This window comes from Chaetodon auriga, chromosome 1 (genome assembly GCF_051107435.1).
Source record: "Chaetodon auriga isolate fChaAug3 chromosome 1, fChaAug3.hap1, whole genome shotgun sequence".
Classification (NCBI taxonomy): domain Eukaryota; kingdom Metazoa; phylum Chordata; class Actinopteri; order Chaetodontiformes; family Chaetodontidae; genus Chaetodon; species Chaetodon auriga.
The window spans coordinates 10,443,108-10,461,606 of record NC_135074.1 but is presented as its reverse complement, the minus strand read 5'-3'; the positions used below and the strand labels follow the sequence as shown (position 1 = coordinate 10,461,606).

Here is an 18,499-nt window from a genome sequence, read left to right as displayed (position 1 = left end):
TTAGGTAGCCAAACTACTCGGTTAGGTTTAGGAACAGATCCGGGTTTGAGTTAAAATAAACGGACGTACATTAGTTAAGAGTTAGGGTTAGCGTCACAGTTTGAAGCTGCCATATTTGACTCATTGGGAGTGACAATGGGCTGGATCACACTCCAAAATGTGAGGCAAGAAGCACTGTGCGCCATATTTTCTTCAAGGCCTTCAAGAAAACCTCAGATCTCAGGCCTTGTGTAGCCCCAGATGATGTGATGAGAGTTAGCTGTGTAATAGAGCTCCGTGTTTAAACAGCAAGCCATTGGTGCTTGTGTGACACCCATTTCAGAACTGGTCCTCCTCTGTTAAAGTGATGGTGAATCAACAGTTTTGACAAGTGGGTTGTAAAACGTTGGACTCAAACAGACAGACTGCCCACGTACATCAAAGCGCTTCCGCCCCGGTCGATTTGGCACAGGATCGGAGAATGTAGGGAGCTCGTGTGAAGCAACAGAGCACACAGACAAGGGCAGGGAGTGCCCGCCCCACCAGAACATTGGCGTTTGCGTGTGTGATGCACAGAAAGACATAAAGTCTGTAGGAAGACGGAATTCAGCTTAGAACATAGAAAGAACTGAAGGAAAGCATACACATGTGGAGGAATCGCAGCAGCTAACAGTAGTCGCGTTTGTGCCATAAAGGTCTCTATAGCTCGAGGTCTACCTCATCTTCAGGGTATGCCACTAACTTGAACTATGGTGAGATAACACAGCACCTAGGTGCCACCATACACAAGTACCTACACAAGAATACACACACACAACCACATGTGCAGAGGTTCCTCTTGTGTTGCAGCGCCTCTTGTTGCAGGGTTTCATCACGTACCACTTTTCTTCTCTTTTTTCCCAAATGCAGCTAAAAATATATCCACCCTACCTAATACACAACCTGAAAAACAACAGCTCCGGTACTGGTTACAATGTCAGAAATGACCTTTTTCACAGATTATGCAGCTTCATTTCATCCACGTCACACTAACAAAAAACATTCAGGGTAAAAATTAACCGCTTCTGACTTCTGACATTTTGTTTACAGCCACCGGTGGCATTCATTTATTTTAAGAACAGCAGCTACAAGTTTGGTGACTCAATATGAAAGTTAACTGGGCAATGGCTAACTGGAATGTGTGGGAGCTGACCTCAGAGCTAGGTAATGTGTAACCCCATGTCTCCTGCTCGGGATCAAGCCATGAATATGAATAGGACCATGAGACGCAGAGGTCAATCAGGAGGATGTTGCTAGAGACGCCTATATATTGTCCTTCAGCTACTTTCCATTGGATATCAATTGTTTTCTGGATAATCTGTATTATCCTGAGCTGTAATTCCATATTCAATTTGGCATGTAGGTTGAAGCTACATTCACAAATCGTGTTTAATGCAAGGTCATCCATCCAAGTTCATGCAAACAATATGGATCAGATGCTTATGTCCCGTATTAAGACCATAATCCTCCACATGCTTCTCCTATAGACGCATGTGCACACACATATCAAGGTTTGGATCATATTCCACTGTTGAAAATCAGAAACTTTTTTTCTTTTTCATTAACTTTGGAAACAAAGAAAGAAAAAAACCCACCCAGAAATCAATGCTATGCCATGAACCTTTTTTTTTTTTTTTTTTCAAAACAATGAAGCGAACATTGTGTATATATCGACAGACACGTTCAGCATGTGTTCAGTGGGGGTCCACAGGTGGGGTAAGTGATGACAAATGGCAGACAGGTCGGCTCTGGCCCGTTAATTGTTGTTGGAGGCTGAGGGCCACGTTGTTCATTTCACCTCGCGACAGGTCGGCGGGGGACGTGATCATTAATATTAGAACATTTCCATCCATCTACCTGAACAAGAGGCCAGTCATTTAAACGGCTGGCGCTGGGTAGACCTTTCACGCCCTGTTTATAACACTGATCTAAGCACATTACCAGAGCTGCGGGGGACCACTGCCACTCATTAATTAGATTCACACACATACACACACACACACACACACACACACACACACGCACGCACACACAATGTGACCACCTTTATTGGCGCCCAGTCACATTTGAGAAATGTCACACGTGTGAGATAAGGCACACTAACAAACACCTGGTGTGCCATTTTAACTAAACATCAAAAGTCCTGTCCAATTCTCTCTGTGAGCCACGTGTACGCACGCACACACACACACACACACACACACACACACACACACACACACACACACACAGACTTAAAGCTACTCCTCCAGGCATCCCAGGGTACGTGTGATTCTGTCAGGTGGACAGTATATGTGCACGCATGTGAGAGAGAGAGAAAAAGTAGTGGGCCTCATCTGTTTTTTGAACCCTCCATCTCTCTCAGTGCACCTGACAGGCTTACAGAGAGACCCAGGTTTCTAGATCAATCATTCAAAAGTATTTATAAATGCACAAAGCCAGACGCAGACAGGTTGGCACATTGCCACTCTGTTTAAGTGCTTTTCAATGTGTCTGTGGTGTCAACATCTATTTCACACTTATCTACACCTCAAAGGGGGAAAAAAGATGTTTCTGTGACCTTTAGCAAGTGTCAAATCTGGAGAGGAGAAGAGAGGGAGAGAAGAGAGAGAGAGGAGGGCGATTTAAGAGATCTGTCCATGTATGCCTTACATAACCTTTTTATTTATCCAGAAGAGAGACTTTATCAGAAAATGCTCGTGGCTTCGCACACGCATACAATTTGACACACAGAACTGCACACTACATCTAAAGATTTCTGGAGGACAGTAAAAAGTTTCTTCGCCAGAGGATCTGGGGGTTAAACGGCTTGTTCAAGGGCACGCTGAGCTTCGCACCCAGCGCAGGATTCGAACCAGCAGCTTTTGTCATCAAAAGAGCTGCGTGAACTCTTGGCTGCTACCTCCAGTATGCAAGGGCCGTTTGCCATTTTGCCTTAATTGTTAGTTTGCGGCCGGGCCATAATGTTTCCATTAAGACTATGTCGATCGAGAAAAGCTTTTTAGTTTTCACCTTCAAATTACAACATGCTTTCATGAGGTCAGCTGTTTTCCATGTGGAATGGCCAGTTTTAATGCAGACGCAGTCCCTTGGTATTCAGACAGGGTCCGGTTCAGCGGGGGGAAAGTCAGGGGAAAGAGTGAGAAAATGAGGGAGGGAGAGGGATGGAGGGAGGAAAGAGACGAGAGGAAGGGGAGCGTTGATTGAAAGACTGTGATTAGCAGTTTTCAGCGGGGCACCAGGGCCACCGAGTTGTTCTAACAGGGTTGTCGCGTCTCGAGGTGCAGTCAAGGAGAAGTCAGTGCTTTAGAAAGCTCCCTCAATTTCTCCATTTCCCCCCTCCCTCCCCCGTTCGCTCTCACCACCCAGCCGCACTTTTCCTGCCCCTCCAAAAAAAATCAATATGGCTGTGCAAAGTGCAGTTTGGCCCAGGGGGAGAGGCGGCTAGCTGTAGGGGCTGGATGTGGAGCTTAAAGGGAGGACAAGAGGCGTACTCCAGGCCTGTCCCACAGGCAGTGTCAAGGACAGACCTGAGGACCGAAGGACTGAGGCCACCAGATCGCCCTTCCCCTCTGCATCTCGCCTTCTCTCTCTCTCTGCTGTCTGGGCTCGCCCGGCTCAGCGGGGCAGAGGAGATCGATAAGCAGGTGGAGCGTTTAAAATCCCCAGCTCCAGAGGCTGACGTTACACTCCTCAGAGCCCAGCAGACCAGCACATCGCTCAGGGCAGGGAAGCCGGACGGATGGACGAGTGAGTGTCGCACCTCGTCACTGAAAGGTTTGTGATTTGTGACAATAAACAATTCAATAGCACTTAGCCATACACAGTGTCTGAGGGGTGTAGAGGCAGACTCTTCACACACACACTGCCATTGTCTCAGCATGTCACAGATGAGCAGCACTCAGGTAGGTCAGGCAGCAATGCAGCAGCACGCCCTGGTACTGTATCTCACTATAAGGCAGTAGTACCAGCAGCTATAGACTAAAACGTCAAAAAAAAGAGGCAAAACTGGCATGTACTATCATTGTCAAAAGCAGCGCTCCTCATTTCCATACAGTGGGCTTGACGGAGAAATGCGTACATGATGCGGATGACGCGCGCGTGGAGGATTTCAGTCCTGCCGCGTGTCTCCGTGTGTGAGTGACTGATCACAGTCGAAGTGGCTTGTGTCTCTAATCCAGTACCACTGTTAGACAGTGCAAAGACCCAGCTCTGTGTACCGCGGCACTGGTTGATCAAACCCATCAAGTGACAAGCAACCTCTTCAAATGACGATGATTTCCCAGCTCTGTGTCCTTTCAGCTCCATATTAGATCATCTTCTGACACCACCGAGTCTGGTACTTCATCTGGGATAAAGATGATGTGCAATCCGACCGGAGGGGCTGGGAGTCAAGGGTAAGCGAGGGGCTAAGGCAGGGGTACTGCGCAGGATTGGCTGACAGCTGTGACAATTATCATGTGGTATATTATAACCTTATGCTAAACATAAGATTTGATAAAGTATGTTGCTTGACAAAACACTTCAAGGATATTTTACCATCAACTCAGCTGTATGTCACATTCACCCACAGCACATGAAATGAGCCACTTTGTCGGGAGAAGGAACCCAGAGGATCATACTACATGTGAAAAATGGAGAGGCTCCTGTCGGCGTCAATTTCTCCAAGATAGGTTGCCTATCAATCAAAACGCACTTTACTTTTCTCCAATCAACTACGTCACATTTCTTCTAAAGACAACTAGACGGACAGCCTTTTGAATTATTTGCTGAGACCTATTTGTTGAAACTGATTTTTTGAACACGGTAGCATTAACAAGCCAGAGCTGTGGCCTAAATCTAAATGCTGACAATCACCTAAGCCATTAGAAAAACATATGGGGCTAAACAGATGCAGACTGAACATCTAGGACGGGTCTAATTCCATCTCATGTAGTCTTTGACCCAGATAAACTGGCTTTATGATGTGACCTGAGATTAATATTGAATTGAAGGGCCAAATATCATTTGTGGCTGTTTACAAGACCCTCAGCCTGTCTTCCTGGAATCCTGAGGCAGATAAGTTTGCTATAATGGCATTAGCTAAATCCTGAAGTATAGCAGACGGCACTTGTCTTGCTTGAGAAGCCACCTCATTTCTTTATTTATTTTTCCTTCACTCATTCTGAACAAAGGAAAATATTCTACCAGGAATTGAATAACTTAATCCTCTTTTCACTCTTCCCAGTAGCTTGAATGGTGACAGATTAACATCCTGGAGGTTTACAAACCCAGCCATTTGAAAATGTAATTGCTGGTGCCACACTGCATGCATGTGTTTAAGTTGAGGGTTAATATTAAAGCTTAAAAAACACACGTGCACTCAAGTAAGGGGGGGATGTGGCCAGGTTGGGCCGGACCCAAGACACTTACGCCTGGGCAGGATGGACCATTCTGTCACGTACGTACTGTATCAGGGAGTTGCAAACTGTCCCCAAACCTCGCTGGGCGCCATAGTTACTGTTCACTTCTGCTAATTATTACAGCCAATCAGAGGGGTTAACGGGGCGGAGCCCGGCCAGACCATGTTCTGGGGCATTTAACAGCTGGCAGGAACGGAGGTGAATGCATTACACACTGCCCTCATCCAATAAAAATAAAACACCCTGACATCTGAGGTGTACTTAGCACAGAGGGGAGGGAGGAAGTGAGCGAGGCAAGAAAGGAGGGAGGAAAAGAGGGAGGGGAAGAGGAGCGCGGGGTGGGGTGAAGGGGAGAGAGCATCTGATAACATGATGTCCAAGTGCCACCTAGTGACAACTCTCCAGCTTCTCTGGTCCTTAAGGCTCCAGAGCATCAGGGTTGGGGGTGGTGGGCAGATGAAGCGACCCAGGACGGAGGGTTTCGATGTCAGCAGCACATCGCTCCCTCGTTTTGAGGACATCTCAGAGACAGCCGAGCATTTCGAGTCAAATTTCAACATGCAGTACAATGATGCCATTCAAAAATGATTTCAATCACTTTGCATCTTGTCTTCAAATTTCTACCAAGTAAAAACTCAAAAGCTTCTTCCGGTGAGCCCGCTGTCTGCTCAGCTGGGGGAGCGGGCCTGTAACATTGCACTGGTATGTTGGTGGCCCTGGGCTCCTAGGTCCCCTCCCCTCATTAACCCAGGTATAAATCACACTCTGCCAGCGCCCAGAGGTGAGAGGGATGAGAGTGGAGGTGAGCTTGAAATAATGCTTATGTCACGGCGGGTCAGCCCTCCATTATGGCCGTTTCAAAAACTATTAATCTTGCTTGTAGTCAGTGGCCTAGAAATAATTACTTCATCTAACCCATGTAATACAGCATGACCAGCAGTCGAGCCTGGTCAATTTGAGGCTGGGGAGGCAGGATGGTGGGGTAGGAGAGAGGGGGGGTGAGCGAGACAGAGGGGAGAGCCACAAATTACCCGGCGCTGTCTCCTGCTACTGGGTGAATGATGTCCTGCTCACTTCAGCGGTGGCCTTTTACACCCTCAACACTGATTTAGATAGATACACACACACACACACAGTCCGAAAGGCAGATCATATACAAGCACACATATGTACACACATTAATCCATCACACAAATCACATTATTTTAAACAAGGGTTCAAAACCTTTTCAGCATCAGATGTCAAAAACCCTCCAGTGATAACACAGAATTCAACTTGTTTTGGTTAGCGTGCAGCGCTGACCCTGAAAAACGACACCATCCATTGGCTTCCACGAAACACTGCGCAACACAATCTAAAATTGATCAACACGTTGCTTTTATTTTCTGTTTAAATCCCCTAATCATGCAAATGAATTTGATACGGTATGTTATGCCACCTGCTATCCAAGCTAAGCGAACACTGCATTTAATTTTGTCATTTTAAAGGAGAGCAAATCAAAAGCAAGACATGCAATTATAAATTCTATTTGTTAAAACTATGCAGCATATATATACATATATATTATTTATGAAGCACGTTTGAAAGCCATGATATCACTCACAGCCATTGAAAACTGTGGGTAAACAAGGAGCTATACTGCAAACTCAGCCTCCACAACGTCACAGGAAGTATGTATGGAGTGACATAAATAAATGCAGCCCTCCAGTGGCTGTCACAGCTGGCATTGCAGGTGCAAATTTAATTAGTCAAGGTGAAGTCTCCCTTGTTGTCTGAGAAGGGGGGGGTCCTCGCCATGCGCGACTGTAAACACGCGCTATATCCTAATCAGGTGTCACCGCAGCGTTTGATCAGCCCGCGAAAACTTGTCACGAATCCCCGGCAGAGAGTGGGCCGAGGGGGAGAACAAAGGAAAAGAGCTGTCATGAGAGAACAGGGTGGTGGTGGTGATGGCAGTGGTGGTGGATGAAGAGAGTTTGCCCATTAGCAGTCTCTGTCGCCTATCTCTCTCCCACTCCCCTTAACGTCTCTCCTCCTCTTGTTTTCTTTCTGTGTGAGGCTACCTACAGTACACACCTAACCGTATCCCGTCACAGCTCCGTGTCTGCACTTCCACTTTGAGTGAATCTCAACCGCAGCTGTCACACCCGTGCTTCACAACCACCAACAAAGCCTCCAAAAAGAAATACCCCAAAGTAGTACGCTACTTTTGTTTGCCTCCCGAAAAACACACGCGCGCGTACGGAGATACAAGCTGCGCTCGTTTTGTTTTTATCAAGCACCGTTCGAAGTTGTAGGGTCCTCCTAAAAAGCCTGGAGAACTAGAGGCAGACATGCTGTTCTCCCACCGCCCAGCACCTCCAGGCTGCACTGAGGCAGTGCAGGAAGGCACGCGCCATTAGATACTGTTTACCTTTCAGTTTTTGGTGATATTGAATACATTAGCCGATTGAACCTCATAAGAAACACAGCCGAGTGACAAGGCCCAATCGTCTTTGCGACTACCATGGTAACTGAGATTACAGGCTAACAAAGAGCAGACAGGGGGAGAAAATATTTAAAACCCGAATAGCGATACATAAATTAATTAAAGGACAAAAAAACAAGTGGAGAATTAAAGTTGGAACATCTGTCAGCGACTTAGCTTCCCAACGTAATACCAGTGTTAGAACATTTATACCCTTGAAGTTAATGATCCCCTCTTTAATTGACAGTCAAGGAAAAGTGGCTGCGGCAGCATCCTGCCGAGACGCCGATAAGAGGCCCCCTTCCCCCCTCCCAAAAATAAAATAAAAAAAACAGTTTAAAGAACCTTGGCACTAATCCCTATTGTCATCCCAGCGCAGCAGAAGGACTTACAAACACAGATAACTCCGCTGAAGCTGTCTATTTCTCAGGAGTTATGGGGACAGCCGAGCCGCCGCGCGCCTCGAATCAGTCATTCAGATTAGCCCAATCCCTCTGTGCTGTCAGTCAGCCGAGACAGTAGCCTGTCACCGCATTTACATGAGTCCATCTCATATGTGACAATGCCCCCTATATATGACAATGGCTGAGAGGAAGGGGTCCACTCGCTCGCAGATAGCAGGCAGGCAGTATGGCAGACGGGCTGTTGTTGGATTAAGCTCATGGTGTGCGCCGCGCTCATGTCTTCGCTGACACTTCGACAACAAGTTTAAGGAGTCTTAACCATTGCTGTTTTTCCATAGTGGAGACAATGTGGGAGATGTATGTCAGATGAAACACACACATACACCTACAGTGACAAACATAGATACATACACACACACACACACACACACACACACACACACACACACACACACACACACAGGGATAAACTTAAAAAAACTTGGAAGTGCAGACTGAGTGCCGGATGAAAACCACAAGCTTACCTAGTGTATGTCTTCCCCAAAGTTGGCTTCAAGCATGACTTTAATCCACCTACTTCACTTAACATGATGACGCTCGAAGAATAAAAGTGGGAAACAACAGAAAACTAAGTACATCCTATACGAAACATCTGGATCAGTCCTGAACTTGAATTAACACAGGTGCGATTTAAAAGGCCAACCTTACAACAAATCTGGCAAAAGAAACCAACGAGATAAGACACAAAGTTTTGGGGTGTCACATTAAGAGGGATTATTTCCCGTAGAGTATGAGTTTGTCCTTTTAAATGAGTGTGTGTGTGTGTGTGTGTGTGTGTGTGTGTGAGACGGCACCTGAGAGCGCACAGTGTGCTGACTGCTTTTTATGCTTCTGTGGCTCACTCCACTTCAAACAGTCCCGCAACAAATGACAGTGGATGCCCCCTACATAACAAGGCCAGGGCAAGCATGACACAGGGGTTGACAACTGAACCCTCAAACTCCCTAACCCCTACCCCCGCCATGGCACATGCACACACACACACAAATAGCCCCGAAAACAGCCCTGACATGACCGCTCGGCAGCCCTCCCTAACCCCTCCTTGTGTTTTTTCTCTCTCCATCTCACTGGAGACAACCCTCAATTCAGGACCGTTTTAGCCAGGCAAGTGGATGTGACCCGCTGCCCCCCAGTCAGCCTCATCTGAATAAACAGAGTTGAAGAAACAGGCAGAGGAGGGGAAATCTGCCTACATTATGATAGGGAGAGAGAAGATGGGATTCAGCCAAGGGGCTCCTTTCTTTATGCACATTTGATCAAGTGCTTGACAGCACCGGTGGATGGAATTACGGACTGTTGAGCAAAAAGTTGTGGTGTGGGTGTAAGTGTGCGTGTGTGGGCGTTACTCTGTGCATGTGTGTGTGCGTGTGCGGTTCAGTCTGGACAGCTGGGTTTCCGTGGCTTGACAGTGTTAAGCTTGTGACAAGCCTGCCGCACCACACCACCACAGACAAAACGCAACCCGCCCACCAGCCTTCGCAGTCCATCACTCAGGACGGCCGAGGGAAGCGCCGTGAGAAGAGGTCAGACGTGGAGGAAAGAGGGTGGGAGGAGAGAGGAGAAGACGATGAGGAGGAAGAGGAAGGAGGGAGGGCTGGTCAGGGGTTAAGTGTAGAGAAGACAGCGATGAAAGGCAACTGTCATGCACCAGTGCTCGCCCAGGAGCACCTGTCTCGAGGAGAACATGCAAAGTGTGCCGGTCACGTCCTGACAATACCCCCACTTTTCTAAGCACACACAAACTCACACACACACACACACGAGCTCTCAGGAAAAAGGCTGATGCTCCACCGTTGGAAAGGCATCGCCTGTCTGACAGCATGCCAGTCAAGCTGTCGTTGGCTCCTTCGCATATGCAAGGAAAAGTTAGGCTGATGAAGAAAAAACACATGGGGGGGCTCAGAGGAAGAATCACTGAGACATGAACAGACTACCTGAAGTGAGCAGACACTTCTCAAAGACTTGATGCAGAGTAAATGCTGGAACAAGCTCTACAAAAAGCTCCACAGAAGCAAATCCAGGATAACCAGGGAAGCCTGCTCCAGACTGGAGGTTGGTGCGGTTACTAAAGTTCTCACATGTAAGCAGTTACCAAAAGCACCTGATGAGGAGAACTAAAAATCCTTTTTCAGAACACTTTCAGTGTTTTTGTGATCTATCAGCAGTGGTGGGATGTAGCCACGTACATATACTGGAGTACTCTACTTCAGCACAAAGTCGAAGTGTTTGTACTAAACATAGGAATTTCTATTTTATGCAACTTTCTACATCGACTCCACTGCATCTCAGAGGCAAACACTGTTCTTCACTCCACTACATTCGTCTGACAGCTTTAGTTGCTTTTCAGATTAGAATTTTTCATACCCTTCCTGTCAAGTGAAAACTATGTATTTTCAAATCTGGTCAATCTGAATGTGATTTTTTTTCTGCTAAACACAAGGCTTAAGTGTTCCTTGATGTGTTGAGAAAAGTCTCCTACTTCTGAAAACCCTCTCTGATTAGCAGGAAAATGCTTTGACAGGGCTGACACGTGGTTCACACCGGACAGCAACGCTGCATACATCATGATCTTCAAGGATGTGATGCATCGCTGTAGATTTAACTACCTAACAGCATATAAAGTAGTCAAAATTAGCTCAACCTTAAATATCTACAGCAATAAAAAGAAATATAGACATTAGTGCAGCAGTAATGTCAATCCAAAAACATCAAATATAATATCAGAACGCTGACAGAGACCAGTTTATTGCACAATGAGTCTTTTACTTTTGAGACTTTAAGCACATTTTATTTCTACTTCAGTAAGATACTGAATGCAGAAGTTTTACTTGTAGTGGAGTATTTTTACAGTGTGGCATTAGTACTTTTACCTATGTGCCCTTACACTGTCTATTAGACAGGTTTAAGAAAAACAGAGATGAGGTTAATGGCTAATTGAGTTTTCACAATTAGCCTTTTTCCCCAATTTAAACCATGGCAATGATTACTTATTTGTTCATTTATATAATATCGCACAGTAATATATTACAAAATAATATTGTTTGTTTGTACAAGCGAAAACAACCTGTGGTATCTTGTTAATGGTGGTTAGCAGAGGAGGCCAAGTGTACCTCCGCTGGCTAAGTTAATAGCAATGCAAAAAGCTGGCTCTGGCTAAAGGAGGCACTTCCTATGCTCAGCCTCTACAAAGCAATAAGCTAAATGCCAGGTATTTTAACACACTTTCATTGCTCACGTTTATGGAAAAGAACTTATGATGTACAAATTAACAGTTACTATTTACAGCGCCTTGTGAACCTGGTCTCCTGCAGCTTTTGTGATGAAGGGTTCTGGACTTTCCATTGAAACCAGATGTTGAGCAACAACGTAGCAGTAGGCACTTCTACTTTATTGGAAAGGTGAGTCATTACAAAGGAAAATAAATTCACAAATAAACAGCATGAAGACTGCTCTGTCCTATGCAGGTGGCTTTGCACAGTGAAATCATGTTTATTGGAGTTCGCTAAAATTAGCAACAACTCAGGTAGCTAGGATCTATTCTGGGTAGCATCGATTTTGTCGATGTTGTTGCTTCGGAGGCTGAGACTGAATAAGTCTGATGTTATATTGCATGTGTAATTGTTAATCCTTCCAATATCTTCAGTGTTAAACACGTTTATTGAAGATTTTTATCATTTTCGTGCTACGTTCCCTTCGCAAAAACACCACCAGCAGCCTCGACACACGCATACACGTATAGATGCGTGCGTGCATACACATACACAATCGTGGGTTCAAAGACATTTTGCACGCGCGCACGCACACACACACACACACACACACACACACAAAAAAAAAAAAAACCACCACCAGAATGCCAAACAAACAGAAATGGAAAATAACGACGTGCCCGGATCATAGCCTCGAGTGGCTAATGAACCCTCTGGAGGATCTAGCCTCTGTGTATGGGGTGAGAGGGTCATTCCCATGTTTATTCAGCACCAGTCCAATGAGCCACCACCATCTATTGATTGAACTGATTATTCTATGTCTCTCTTGTGACGGGACACATGCATGACAGATGAACCCTACTTGGGCAGGTCACATTCGATGTAATCTCATTGAATCTGACGGCTGATGTGGTCGGCCGGTTTGCATGATCCGCATCGCGGCCGTGTTTGCGAATACGCTGACATCTGTGGCTAATGCCTCAACACTAATATGAGGTGCTCGGCAGGGGCTGTCAGACACGTAAGCTGTCAAGTGCTGTTTGGACAATCCTTGTGACTGCTTCCATAGGAGAAAACCATCCCGGTGGTAAATGCTAAACACAGCAATAGGCCCAAGTATCGGTACTTAAAGTGGTATTTCACTAGCAGGATGTTTTTATTTGGGAGAATGTTGCAAACAGTAACGCTGGTAGTATTAGGAAATCAAAGTACGCATAATTGCATGTGCGTAAGATGTGATTTGTGTTGCCTCACATCTGTGGTCTGTGGAAATACATCTGATTTTTCCTTCAGTAGAACTCTTTCAATCATCTTGCCTCATGCCATATAGTGCTCAACCAGTCAGAGGGGATGGATGGCAGTCAATACATGGAGGAAACCTCTGTGGATGACCCTTTCAGCTACATTATGACTCACTATGGCATCCAATCCCCAAGCCATACCAAAGTGTAACATAGGCTCTCTCTGCTCTCTCTGTTTTACTATTTAAAAGTTTAGTAAGATCACAGGCCCTCCTCAGCACATATGGGAGTCTGTGGCAGGCCATCTTAGCCTCATACCCTGAGACAATGCAGGCGGGGCTGTAAAAGTTGATATCCTTCCAAATGCAAACCAAATGTAGACATCATGCACCTTTAAAATGTCATGCGTTCAACACAGACGGCTATAAAAAAAAAAAAGGTGGCAGGAAGTGAGAGAATGACGTGCAGGATTTCTCACATTGATCATGAGAACCCTCATAAGGCTGATAAGTGAATGTCCAAAATGTAAGTCGAATTAGAGAATATATAAAAAATGTAGACAAAAAGCACTTCTATTCCTCCAAAACGGTAAAAGAAAAAAAAAAAGTACTATTCTAAATATCTCAGGATTGCATCTCATATCTCATTAGTTTCACTCTAATGTAAGTTATGACATTCTTTTAGCTCACTGAGCTGGAACATGAATGCATAACAGTTTTAGTATGTTGGCTGAATTATTTCAAAGAGTGGTTTGAGTACCCAGGTTGATCTGTAAACAACTCAGTCCAAATATATGAGCCAAAGATCAAATAGGCAAGACAAGGTAAAGACATGTAGAGGAAAAGCTCAGCAGCAGACTAATCAGCCCCCTCCAACACTCACACAGCAGATCAATGAAAGACCCGGGGCCTTGGGCCTGCACTATATTACACACCAAAACTTCATATTCATTCATTGATTTTACTTTTCAGAATAGTATATCATTGAACTCCAATGGGAGCGAAAAATAGACGAAGGGGCTGAGGTCAAGCCTCGCGTGGATGGATGTTTGCACAATATTGATGGCACACGCAGAAAGAAATGACTAAATATCTGGATCAATAGCTAGTTTCCCTAGCCACGACAGGTTGTTCCAGATGGAAATATATAAATACTTCTTTATGGCTACTGGAGTGCCCTAACGAACAGGGCTAAATGCCCCCCTTAAGGTAAACTCTTTGATTAGCCAAGGCCAGAGGTGACAAGAGGGGTCTGCTGATGCTACAATGCCATGCTTCCAATGGGCTGAGGATACTAATGTACACTGGGGCCCAGTAAAGGGGCCAAGGATATGACAGGTCACAAGCCCTGGGCAAAGTGCTGCGTGCTACCTGACCCTCCTATTCATTAGTAATGATGATGGGCCCAGGCTACACCATTCTCGGTCATGTTCAAATAATGCGGACCATGAAAAATGTAGAAAATGCTCTTCAGTCTTCACGTAAAGACACTATTCTAACTGAAGTACTCAGTCCTAGAATGGGGGGTCCGCTATAATTCGGCCTAAAGACATAAATTTGCATGAGGAATTATGTTAAATATTAAATATGTAGAGCACTTCGTAATCAAACCAGGCCAACAACCTGGCAAAAATCTAACACCCTGCTGCTACTGATGGCGCAAGAGCTGCCTGTTCTTATTTACAGCACAACACAATTACTGAGAACAACACAAAAACTCCCAGCTTCCCCAGCTCCACAGCAGCCAATGGGGCCATAAAGAGGGAGGAACCACATCATTGCCTACTCCTTAATTAAATGAAACCTGTAAGGTTCATTTGCCTCCTTTCTTTTTACACATCGAACTGGCCGGCCCACTGCTGAAGACCTCCCAGACACCATCCCTGCTTGGCCCTAAATCATGACTGGATAAACGGCCCGGTGGGTCCCTGCTGGACACACAGTGGCCGCCCAGTGGCAAGGCCAGAGCGGGGCACGCGGTAGATCGACACCTAGCCAGCGATAAGTAATTCTGTAGAGGATTAGCAGCATGATAGCCTGATCAATACTGTGTGCTCAGGCCATTAGGAATGCAGCGAGGAAATGACCCCCTCCGGTAATAAAGCAGGGCATCTGGGTTCTCCTTCATTTGCCAGCTCCATTAGTGTAATGGCATCATTATCTGCCACAGCCGTATTTTTCTGAGGCCTGGCTTTTCCACAGCTCGACCGGCGGGGGTCTGATGGAGCTGCGAGAGCCCCCATGCCGAGTGTTCCCCTTTCTACCATTCTACACGGAGCCTCGGTGTAAATCTAGCTCTGCTGGAGCTTATGTGCTACCCTGCCTTAGGTATCCATGCCCATGTTTTATGTCAGCACCCAACACTATTTCTCCATTATTGGCTCATTAATAGAGCAAGCAGCATGTAGCTTGGGTTAAAAGGGAGAAAAAGATGGCCGGCAGAGCGCAAAGCTGCTGAATGTGCTGAATCTGACACCCCCCTCTTGCTAAAACACCAGGCCTGACATGACAGGACGTCGGCATTAGTCGCCATAAATCGTTTCCTTTACACTAATTCACCAGCTAACATTTTGTGTGGGAGAATTGATTAACCATGTCTGGATGTGTGGCCACATAATCAGCTTTTACCTCGGTAGTTGTTAATTTAACAGAATTGCCAAGGGAAACACAAACCATTTTAATGAGTGTTCAGAAATTAAATACCCTAAACAGCTTGCACTAGATGCCACAACCAGAGCAAACCAATGAGGCTGATCTAAGCAATGGGCCAGGCTGAGCCCAGGACCTCACAACATCTGGTGACCCTGTGTGATCATTACTTAGCCTGCCACTCACACACACACACACACACACACACACACACACACACACACACACTCTTCCTGTTTCGACACAGCACTTTATACTTGTCATCACTGTCCAAATGGTGAGCTAGCATCAAAGACAGCATTAGAACATCGGGTTAAGGGACAGGGCCAGCGCTGTTTCCACACTTGCCAAGGCATGTGTGGAAATTCATCTTGTGATGACAATCCTGATAAAACATACTGAAATATTTTCAGCTGAATGTTGCTATGGGGAGGAAATTTGTGAAAATATAGCTACTTCAGAACCTAAAGCAATGCATACAGACTAAAGCGGTCTGCATTTTTGTAGGTGTGAGCCAGCAGTTAGTGTGCCAACAATGTCTGAGGGATCAGACCTCTAGTGAAATTTTAAAAAAACAGCTATTTCAGATTTTGAAATCTAAACAATGTGAATTAATATGGATGGGGTGTGATGAATTCCCCCTGGGTAGTATAAAGATATATATACATAGGCTAAGACATCCCACCACCTGTCAGTAAACTATACTGAGTTGCTGTGGTGGGTTTTTCTCAGGAGATTGTGTGTATTCATTTGGTACTAATGGTGCTTGCATTCCCTCACTCAGAATGACAGCGGGCCCATCATGGCACATCTCTCACTTTGTGCAGCATTGCAAACACGCTCGCTCACTGAATAAGACAACCATCGTATCCAAGTTATTAGTTATCATGATAACTGTATCGTTACACAACTGCTGATATTATAAAAAGTGGCCAAAATGCATGCAGCTCCTTTCTTGGCTGCTCTGCAGTCATACAGTCATTCTGCAATTACAATTCCTCTTGCTCATCCTTTTATTTATCTAAAGAGAAAGGAAGCTAAGCCATTAGGTCTGCGCAGTGCTGCCTGACTGCCTGAGGGCCAGCTGGAATGAGTTCTCTCTCTGAGCCGCTCATCTGGCCGCCATGGCTGCTTTCATAAACAGGAGGAACCACGTCCTACATAGTTTCACTGCTGTCTAACATGATCCAAACACATGTGCCACGGCAGACTGCGTCCAAGCCAGGAGATAAGAGGAGAAGCAGACAGAGAGGCAGACAGACAGACAGTATGACTATGGGCGAAACACAGCCCAGCATGCCTCGGGCACAGCAGAGCCCTTTCCTTTCTCTCCTTCAGTATAATCTCAACAAACAACAAAGTTACGGTTATACAGCATGCAAAAGCCTGTTTAAGCCCGGGTCAGCACGAAACACAGCTCAGCACACACAACAGTTGGTCATCACAGCTTCCAGACACACCTCTGCATCTCTGTTTGCAGCACGTGGACATAATCCTGCACACATCTGAATCGAGGTGCGTGCAGGATTCTTCTTTTCTTATGCCTGAACAGGATCTACAGCTGGCACATTAACAGAGGGTAATGTTTAAGAGCAGCACTCACAACATTAGTCAATGGGCTATCATTTGTTCAGTTCATCAGAGCTGCAGTAATTATCCACTGTATCTACAGTGAAGCCAGCTGTAGACTGCTGGCCTGGCACCTTGCCAAACGTGAGACACACTAACTTTAGCATTTATCTTTACTGACTGCACTGACCTCTTCCTGATGCTGCTACACAAGAAACCATTGATTCTTTGTTCATTCTTCACACCACACTGACATCCCAAACTGAGCCTTGTTGTTGCCTTTTGTTTGTTTGTTTTTAATCCATGTGAATAACTCCCTATAGCATGCTTATGCTTTGCACTAGTCTCACAAGCATCCTACACACTGTAACTCACACCGTGTATCACACTTGATATGGGATGTCGCTAAAACGTCATTCTGCAAGCGACGGCTTCTTATCAGCAGTGTATTTACGTGATAAAGCGCCGTTTTAATGCAACTGTAATTCTTCATTGTGGTAGACTGGGGGGAAAATGGAAAACACAATAAAGGAAACAGGCAAGGTGAGGTATGCGCTGACATCCGCGGCTTTGTAGCCTTCAAAATGCAGCCAGCAGCATCACATAAGGAGCATTAGATATTCAACGAGCGACAGGGCTCAGAAATATGCCAGACCTAACGGAGAAAAACGCTATCAATACCTTTCTTCTCTTCTCCCCCTCACTGTCACCCGATCTTTTCATGTTCCTGGAGTTGTGTTTACACTGCCTCGCTTTCATTAGGGGCGACGTTGGTTGTTGTAGTACACGAACAAACGGAGCCTAAATCTACTCTTGTGTTATAAAGGGCACATGCGAGCGCAGCTGATCGTCCTATGTCAGTCAGAGTCCAGTCGACATATTATCTGTCTAAAGTGGCTTTTTGTGGAGAGATTCTTCAAGGAGACGCGAACAGCGTAGCGACAAGAACTACAGATCCCACAATGAACGTGCGCTCGTGGCGGAAGTAGCATCAGCACGCTCTAGATGCTGCACTGCGCAGCTGCGGCGCAGGTACAGATCTACAAACTGAATAGATATGGCGGCAAACGTGGTTTTAAAACAGTGATTGACGTAAGCGTGAACAAATATGAAGTAGATATGGAAAAGCAGAAGCAAGTACTAATACACACTAGCATTATTATTATTATTATTATTATTATTATTATTATTATTATTATTTGTTGTTGTTGTTGTTGTTGTTGTTGTTGTTGTTGTTGTTGTTGCAGTACTGCAGTTCAGTGATAATTTGAAAGCTTGCTTTTTGAGGAAAAGGATTTAAAAAAATGTTAACTATTTTCCTCAAAATATCCTGGTCATGAGTATTCCATCTGCCTCCCCCTTTTTGTAAATCAAAAGCAGTGTCACTTTCATCTCAGACTATGTGTAAAAATAGCAATCATGCTTTGAACGTGCTCCAGTTCAAGTCCCGCCAACCTCCTTTCAACTTTTTGCATGCATCT

General features: G+C 45.4%; 1 protein-coding gene across 1 annotated transcript in view; it reads right to left on the bottom strand.

Moving 5' to 3' along the window:
* Window positions 1-17,817, bottom strand: part of fto (FTO alpha-ketoglutarate dependent dioxygenase) — a 116,996-nt gene extending 99,179 nt beyond the window's left edge. Inside the window, exon 1 of the mRNA XM_076749302.1 lies at window positions 17,700-17,817. Within this exon, the coding sequence (XP_076605417.1) occupies window positions 17,700-17,777 (78 nt within the window). The 5' untranslated portion in view covers window positions 17,778-17,817. The remainder of the gene's footprint in view (window positions 1-17,699) is intronic.
* Window positions 17,818-18,499: the final 682 nt, after the last annotated feature.